The 9,186-nt window shown below is 42.2% G+C and overlaps 1 protein-coding gene across 1 annotated transcript in view; it reads left to right on the forward strand.

Moving 5' to 3' along the window:
* SIAH2 (siah E3 ubiquitin protein ligase 2) overlaps window positions 1-4,872 on the forward strand; it is a 43,225-nt gene extending 38,353 nt beyond the window's left edge. Inside the window, exon 2 of the mRNA XM_069213355.1 lies at window positions 3,863-4,872. Coding sequence (XP_069069456.1) covers window positions 3,863-4,420 — 558 coding nt within the window. The 3' untranslated portion in view covers window positions 4,421-4,872. The remainder of the gene's footprint in view (window positions 1-3,862) is intronic.
* The last annotated feature ends 4,314 nt before the right edge of the window (window positions 4,873-9,186 follow it).

Here is a 9,186-nt window from a genome sequence, read left to right on the forward strand (position 1 = left end):
CTCTCAAACACACACACACTCTCTCTCTCTCACACACACTGTCACACACACACACTCTGTCACACTCACTCTCTCAAACACACACTCTCACTCACTCTCACACACACTCTGTCACACACACTCTCTCTCACACACACACTCTCTCAAACACACAAACTCTCACTCTCTCTCACACACACACACACCAACACACTCACTTGATAAAAACACCACAAAGAACCTCCGCACAGGTTTAGAAAAAGACAATTCGATAAATAAATCAAAACTAAAATGACATGAATCCAAAAGATTGAAGTCGAGGTATGAATTTTAGAAGTGTAAAAGTAGTGCTTAAAAACAAATGGCGGTTAGGAGTTACTTGGTCATGCTGGACTGAGGCAAAGTCAACGGTTTAAGCTGACCACAATGGAGTGCGGCCCAGGTAAAGGAGCCACGCAGGCCCAGGGAACATAGTACCTTGATCCTGGTTGAAAAAACGTGAGATGCAGGGTTGATGCGTCAAAAGTCACTCCCACAGTTGAGGGATGTGTTGATTCTCTCCCTCCCCCCACGCATTGATGCTGATGCGTTGGTTTCAAAAGACAAGCGGCAAAGTCACAATGCATTGATGCAACAGCTGATGTGCCAGGTTTCTTCGTGCTGTCGAAGGGAGGCATTGGTTGTCCTTCAGCAATGCAACAATACAGTGGTTTCAGTGCTGTGTCAATGCAGATGCATCAGGTGCTGCTTTGAACAGGCAGGGTATGCTTTGTTCATTGTGGAGGTTCCAAAGATGCTGCTTGGGCCCCAAGTGTGGTGCGCTAATTTTACTCCTACAACCGGGTCGATGCATGGGTTGCCGCTTCCAGCAGACAAGAGATGTGTTGATTTTACTGGTGCAAATACCTGGGACCACTTCCAGTGAATCGGGCACAAAAGCAGGATAGAGACTTTGATATCCCTCAGTCTCAAGCAACAGGAGGCAAGTAAGCAAGGCATAGTCCAGCTGTCCCTCAGCAGGATCACAGAGCAGCAGGACGGCATAGCAGAAAAGCAGTCCTTCCATGTCAGCAGTCCAGAGTAACTGTCAGACAAACTGCTGTTGTGCATCAAGGACTGAGTCCAGTTGTAGGTCCAGAAGTGTCTGATTTGGTGGGGTCAGAGACCCAGTACTTATGCCCAAATGTGCCTTTGGAGTGGGGTGACTTCAAAGAATAGTCTTCGAAGAGCACAAGTATAATTTCTTCTTCAGCCCTGACTCCAGAATATCAGTAGGGGGTGTAATCCACCCTTAGTGTGGACACAGGCATGCCTAGTCAGGTATGAGGACCCACCCTTCCTGCCCAGTGAGAGCCTGGGAATACAGATGAATGCAGGTGAGCACTCAGACACACCTCTAATCTTCATGTGTTTGTGGCTGTCTTGAGGGAGTGCACAAAGGGCTGCAGGCGCACAGGGCTTTAAGAGCTGAGAAATGTCCGCTTTCTAAAGGCAGCTTTTCTAAAATAGTAATGGTAAATCCGGCTTTACTAGGGAAGAGCATTTATCCTTACTATTCTAATGATATGAAACATGCCATAGCTAATCCTTCTCAATCAGGAATTACATCTCAAATTTGTAATAAGGAATTCCCAGTGTTAACCTATAAGAGGAATAGCCCTAACAGTAGTGAAAAAAGGGTGCTTTGCACTGCTATGATGGGCAAAACTTAAAGTACTTGCCCTAGCTTTTACTTACACTGCACCATGCCCTATGGGCTACCTAGGACATCCCTTAGGGGTGACTTTTATGTGTAATAAAAGGGGAGTTGAAGGTGTGGTAAGGGGTTTTAAATGCCAAGTTGAAGTGGCAGTAAAACGTGTCACACAGGCTCTGCAGTGGCTGGCCTGAGGCAAGTTTAAAGGGCTGTATGTGTGGGTGGCACACATAGTAATGCAGGCCTACTAGAATCATTTAATTTGCAGGCTCTGGGTATATGGAATACCATTATACAAAGGACATACAAGTACATTTAAATATGCCATTTGTGTATACATCAATGTTTAGGTGAGGAGCACATGCTCCTTGGCACTGGCCAACAGTGCTAGAGTGCTCAGATCCCAAGGGCAACAAAAGATTTAGCAAAAGGTGGAGGTGAAAAGGCAAGAAGTTTGAGGTGACCCTTCAGAGTGGGCCAATTTCCAACAGCTTGCCTTTGTGTTGTAATACGTTTGAAGGTTAGCAGCTTTTTCCAGCATTTTATTTTGCTGGGAGTATTATAGAATTTGTTGACTATTTTGAAGAGCTCACGGGTTGCGAATGTAACTCATAGCTCTGTGATGGAAGTTCAGTAGATTTTGTGTTACCTTTGCAGATGCTTTTTTCATTGGGGTTGTATGTTTTCCACCATGTTTATTTGTGGGATATGATGTCTGTTTTATCCTACTTTAATAAGGTTGCAGCAGTTTTGTGTAGGAAGATCACCAGTTTGAAGGCTCCAGTTAGCTATTGTTGGAACTGCTTTACTGACTTTTCAGAGTCTGATTGGAAGGAAGCAGAGTTTACCTAATAATAGGTTTAGGTCGAATTTCTTCCAGGGACTCTTACCAATCGTTGTATTGAATTCTGAGGGAGCTTGCATTAATAAAGAAAGGGTGAGCTTGAAACATATGAAGATGTTCTTGTTCTCCATCTTGTAGGTGTTTCCTGTGACTGAGCTCAGATTTTTTGTTAAGGATATAGCATTAAGGGTGGGGCCTGCTGAGTGGGTAAGTCTTGTGGCAGATTGATGGTTTAGAAGACATTAATGCTGAACTGCTGATTCATTGAACTAGATGTTGCGGTTGCAAAGGATGCTGAGGTGCTTCTGTCTAAATATTGTCTGCTATGGAATCCATCTACGTAAGCAGAGGCGTATGAAAGAAGGTTGTATATAAGGAGCGATGTGGCTAAGAAAGTTGTAGATAAAGAGTGTGCGGTGAAGACATTTTCTCTTGTCTTGGGACAATGAATTGTAATGTAGGATGTGGATATTGTGTTTTTCCGTAGTCCAGCTAATCCTCCTTTTCCATTATTCCTATCTGCCCGATCTTTGGGTATCCTTCGGGGATACTGTAGTAGTTATCTATCTACTACAATATCCTCACAAAATCCAGGGAAGCATTCGATTGAGATAAACTGTTATGTATTTGCAGTTTTCAGGTTTTTTTTTTTTGTCCTCTGGGTGCATCCCATTAACTGTAGGTGTGTGTGTCTGTTCCATGTCTGACTTAACCATATTGAACTCTGTTCTGGTCCTGCTTTTGTGCAAATTCAAACACAACATGTTTTACGCAGTTCAGGCTTGGATTATTCCTTTTAAGGGGGCTGGGAGTGGCAATACTGATTTGCAAATGCTTGGTTTGAATATGTAATGGCACAATCGAACTTAAAAAGTAATGGAATTACCAGTGGTTAAAATTGATTCAAACATTCTCATTCAGAACTTTTCTTTCTAAGTGAGGACCTTTTTGTCCTTTTGTTTTCCTTCTGCCTTATAGGAACCTTGGTTGTGTATACTAGAAGTTGATGTTATTCTCATCAGCTGGCATTTCAGATCAATTTATCAGCATCCTTTGCCTCTAGTTGCTGTCAGTGCAGTGCACTGCATTCGCATACCATTATTTGAGCCGCAAATAATGTACCTTCTCCAAATGATGTGCCGATGTCTACTCCTGCCCATATCTCAAAACCCATTTCAGCAATATTGGAGACTTCTGCTAGCATCCCTGTGTGTGTTGAACTTACTATTTGCATAAATCAACTGTTGGAATGGTGGCGATGGGTGTAAACATGGCTAAAGGTACATTTCATATGTTATCCTACATTGTCTAATTCTTGTGTCATTCTGTCCTTTTCTACATAGTATGCCTCTACAGGATGTTCCATAACTCTTCACCATACTGAAAAACAAGACCACGAAGATACTTGTGAATACCGTCCATATGCATGTCCTTGCCCTGGTGCCTCCTGTAAATGGCAAGGGGCATTGGAAGCAGTCATGTCACATCTCATGCATGCCCACAAGAGCATTACCACCCTCCAGGGAGAAGATATTGTCTTTCTTGCTACAGACATTAACCTTCCAGGCGCTGTAGACTGGGTGATGATGCAGTCTTGCTTTGATCATCATTTTATGCTGGTGTTGGAGAAACAAGAGAAATATGAAGGTCATCAGCAGTTTTTTGCAGTTGTCCTACTAATTGGCACACGTAAACAAGCCGAGAATTTTGCCTACAGACTTGAACTTAATGGCAGTCGCCGCAGACTGACATGGGAGGCCACGCCCCGTTCCATTCATGATGGTGTAGCTGCAGCAATTATAAACAGCGACTGTCTAGTTTTTGATACTGCCATTGCACATCTTTTTGCAGATAACGGTAACCTTGGAATCAACGTGACAATTTCTACATGTTGCTCATGAGATATATTAGTCTGTAAGGCTGTGAATTCAACTCTGTATTTTATTGTCATTCTTGTTGCACTTTGTCTTCATGGATGTTAAAAGAGAAATAAGCAAGTCCTTTTTGGTTTCATTTACAAGTCTTAAGCAACATAATACCTAGTGATCAGGTGCAGAAGTTGAAGTAGTGTCATTTGAGATGGAGTGAAATCCATATGGGGCTACTAAACGGTTAACTCGCTTACTGCAGATCATCAGTGTAGCAGGGGAGTTTGAGCGCCTCTCTATTTATGATGAAAATACACCACTATGTCTTCTTCCTTTATTTACTCCTTAAAAGAAATGTGATCTTGATGTGACCTGAGGAGGTCATGAGATACGCACCTTAATGTAATTGTGCTGAGGTGTTGGCTGTCCTGTATCAGATACAGTTACTCCTGAAATCCAATGAAGGCTTGCTTATTTAATACCATAAAAAGATTAATATATTGAAAGAAATTCAGTTGTAAATCGTGTTCTATTTAAAGATTGCCATATTTAATTTAGTTTTTTAATAAACACTATCAAACTTTTTTGAGCCAAAGACCCATTGAGTGAAATTAAAAGATGTACTCCAAATACAGGTATATTCTTCAGAAGGTAGGTTAGTACTAAACATGAAATGTGTAAAGAGCAAAACCAAATGCATCCAGATGCAGTGTTAGAATTCTTTAGCAAAGCAGAAGTCCTCTTTAATGGGACCATTTTATCTGAAGTGCCCTAAGTTTCAGGTGCAAAGAAGAGAGGAGGGTGATGGATGGAGGGAATGGGTCTTAACTAGGAACAACAAAGCGCAAGTAAAAAAAACAGATTCTTAAAATATTTGGTGGTTTTAGAGAAGCTGGGGTTTGTAACTACCCTGTTCCTAGGTTGAACTCCTATATTCTTAACCTGTAACATAAATTTTGGCACCCAGTGTTGCTGACAAATCACTTTGTTTTGGAAGCTTCTGGTTTTGCGCTAATGCCCCTCTTTGGTAGACCACATTGTTATAATTTACCTGGTGGTCTTGGAATGGCATCCTCCATAGAACTTCCTCACTTTCACTGGTGCTTCTCATTGGTGTACCCTTCAATAATTTGACTAGTCCGCTTGGGAAGGGATAATGTAGGCTCCCCGACTGGAGTTCTGCCTCTTCCAACCCTCTCTCAGCACGTCACACCCCTATCTTCTTTTGCTTGCAACCTCCTACTCTTCTCACCTTGCTCTTCCCTTTTTTTTTTTTTTACACGTTTCCTTAATAATCAACCCTATTCTATTCTCTCTTCACTAATGCCACTAATTTCTGAAGCCTGAAGAATAGCCTTGCAGGCCTGTTTCACCACCGACCACCCTCCACCCTTTCTCTCTACTATTCTGGGCCCTCCCTCACTAGCCCCTCTTCCTCTTCCCATTCCGCCTCTACCCGGCCTTGGTTTAGCTGTATCCTAATTAACACCTGGTGGAGGAACAAAAAAAATGATTAATGATTATAGATTCCAGTGAACATTTCTTCACCACCATAACTTTAGAGAGACTATCCTTCCCGAAGGACTGTTCATCATAAATTGAAGGACTAAAAGCATTATAAAGGGTACTGACTTAATACATACTTTCAAGAGTTTACTGCTGTGGATTCATCCCATCAAGCAACACTTCTGTTCTGCTGCTCCTCCTCCCACACGGTCTCATGCTCTTTGATGCTTGTATACAAACCGCCTCTAAATAAGCTACCTTTCCCAAATGGGTTTGTTTACTACCACCACTAACATTACTATAAACCATCTCAATCTGAACATTCGAATTTGCCTTCCAGTCCTGATACAGGCAATATTCTTTCTGATGAAGATCGAAGCTGTGACTCTCATAACTCACGAGGGGCAACATATTCAGCAGGACATGCCCTGGACTCTGTTTTCTTTCTTTCTGAACTCATCACATTAACATAAAATCTACCCTTCATCTGCAGCCAGTACTACATCATCTCCTTCAGTGTTTGACTTCCTACAAGAACCACTTTTACATCACTAATGACCAGCTAGAGTAACTACAGACAGTGGAAGAAGCTAATGCTCGCCACATTCTACTTCAATCCAGTAGCCTACTTGTGACCCTACACTCATGAGGAAATGTACAGAAGATCTGTCACTTGCTTTCCATAGGCTTTGCCGACTGATTTCCCACGACATACTGGTACCCTAGGAGTTGACATCATAGTGCAGACCTGATGAATACGTAAAGAATGTAAAGACAGAAATGAGTACCCTAGAAGAGCTATTCAAGAAATCAAACAACACAAATCAACTGTGCCTCCAGTGTTGCATCATGATCTACAGTTAATCAAGAAAGCAAAAAGACACTCCTATTCTCAGTGAGTCTCCAGTACAAAAAACCCATCCACAGAATTTGACAGGATCTTTTCACTATTGAGCAAAATTGAGTACACCTAAAAAAAAAAAAAACCTTCCGTCTCAAGCTTTCTTTAAAGGCCTCCCCTAACTACTTTGTGCCAAAACTGTGGAGCACAACTTAAGAAGCAAACTTCTTACCTTCCTCCTGTCCGGACCTAGAATAACAAGCTGATGTCTGCAGGAAGATAGCAGACCCTGAATGCCTTTGATCAACTCACCACCTCACAATTTAAGAAACTGAGGAAGGCCAGCAGCTTGACTGGGTCAGCCTCTGACCTCTTCGCAACTGAAACCCTCATGGACATCACACACTTCCCCATCCCATCAAGAATAATCATCATCATTTCTCTAATCTGCCATTGAGATATGACCAATCGAGCTGGTGAAAAAGAAGTCCCTTGCTCCAGGAGAGTAGCCAACTACCAACTGATTCCCCCGTTCACTTTTTAATGAAACTGATTGATAACAAGAAACATTAATTGAGGTTTACAACTTTCATAGAAGAAAAGAAGCGGCAGTCCGACAAGCTCACTGGCTTCCATCCTCACACTGACACCGAATCCACCCTGATCTCCATTTGGGACAACTAAAGCCTGCTGTCAACAAAATTAGAGTGGCTGCCATTCAACATCTGGGTGTGTCTGCTACCTTTGACAAAGTCCACCACCCATCCCACCAGTTAAGGTTGGAATAATTTGGGATGCCTGGAGCCCCTGTACACTAAATATCCTCCTAATTTTCTGACATATCATATCATGCATAATCTAACTCCAACTTTCATATTAGCTTCTTCGATCACCAGCTCAAGGAAACCTCAGAAGTCCATCATCTTTCTACTCCTTTTTAGTGCCTACTTTAGTCCACTGGCAACAGCTACAACTTCGCCAGTGACACATAGATCATCCTTATCCAGGGTAAATTGACCCACCTAGGTGGTTCTAAGCTACACCATAGCTGTACTGACAGGCTTTTTTTTATCAGCCATTGCAATAGTTGCCACTGTGTCAAACCACAGGGTATAATAGTTAACCAACAGGCTTGGTGGTGGACTTTGATGGACATTGTGAAATACTTTCCAAGCATTTGCTCCTGTCACTGAAGCTAACTGAGCTCCCTCCTCACGCTGTGGTTGTGAAGAGAAAATGGCACAGTGCTATTTTCTTGTGAGAGAAACAGAACAGAGTTCTGTTTCCCCACTGGGGATATGTTCAGATTCACATTGAATGGTATATGGCATAACTAGGAGGACTAGCACAACTATTTCAGGATAACATAAACTACAGTGAGCTTACAAAAGACATGCTTCTTAACTTAACCCAGCCTCAGATGCCTGAAGGTAAAAGCCTACCAGATTAAGCGTCCTTATCCAAAAAATGATATCTCACTGAAACCATCAGAAGCAAATGGTTGGGAGAAGACACTGGATACCTATTTTCCCGGGTGTAGGTATATTTTTGTATGTAGTAAATGGGAATGAAAAATGTCCTGGCTATCGTAACAAAGTTTTTATTCTGTTAAGGACACGGAGGCGAGGATTATGCTTAACTTTCTTTCCTTTAATCAACAGCAGAAGTTAGAAGCAAAAGACACTTCCCAGAACACCCTGGGATGAAACTACAAATTCAGCAGCTAATCCACATTGTGTATAGTCCATATCCATATCCTTGATGCCCCTCCTCAAGCACTTCCTCTTTCTTGACACGAGATGAAGATAATGGAAGAATCATGCCCCTTTGCTTGCCTCAAAACCTACAAGAAAAAGAAAACCACCATATCTGAGCAGAAATCTAGACTACAGTCCTCTTAATATTTGCTGCAAGAAAAACCATTAACATCAAAAACATGCCTTAACATAGCATTCCATTGACATATCCTGTAGTATTAGAATTCTGAATACTTGGTCTTAACTAGAGTTTCCGTACAGAAGAATACCATCCACTGGGTGTGAATAATCCTTGCCTCCGTGTCCTTCATAGAATTGAAACTTTCCGTTACGATAGCTAGGAAATTTTTCTTTCTATGTCAGGACCGGAGGCGAGGGTTATGCTTTTTTTCAAAGCTTATCCACCACCAATGATGCCATGTCCAACACTGGTTTAAAATAGAACCTCTTGAACATGGAATCTGATGACCAGTCTGCAGCCTTGATAATATCCTCTAGTCTAGCACCCAGAAAAAAAGCCTTAGATGCCATGGCACCCCTGACGGAATGCGCCCCAAAACGAGTCACATTGATCCCTGCCTCCTGGATAACCCATCTTACCCATCTGGCTGTGGTCGGTGAAGAGACAGCTTTAAAAGGCTTTTGAATGGAAATAAGCAGCTGTCTCTCCCCTGGGGGCCGAATATCCTCAGTCG

The sequence above is a fragment of the Pleurodeles waltl genome, chromosome 11, assembly GCF_031143425.1.
Source record: "Pleurodeles waltl isolate 20211129_DDA chromosome 11, aPleWal1.hap1.20221129, whole genome shotgun sequence".
In the NCBI taxonomy this organism is placed as follows: Eukaryota; Metazoa; Chordata; class Amphibia; order Caudata; family Salamandridae; genus Pleurodeles; species Pleurodeles waltl.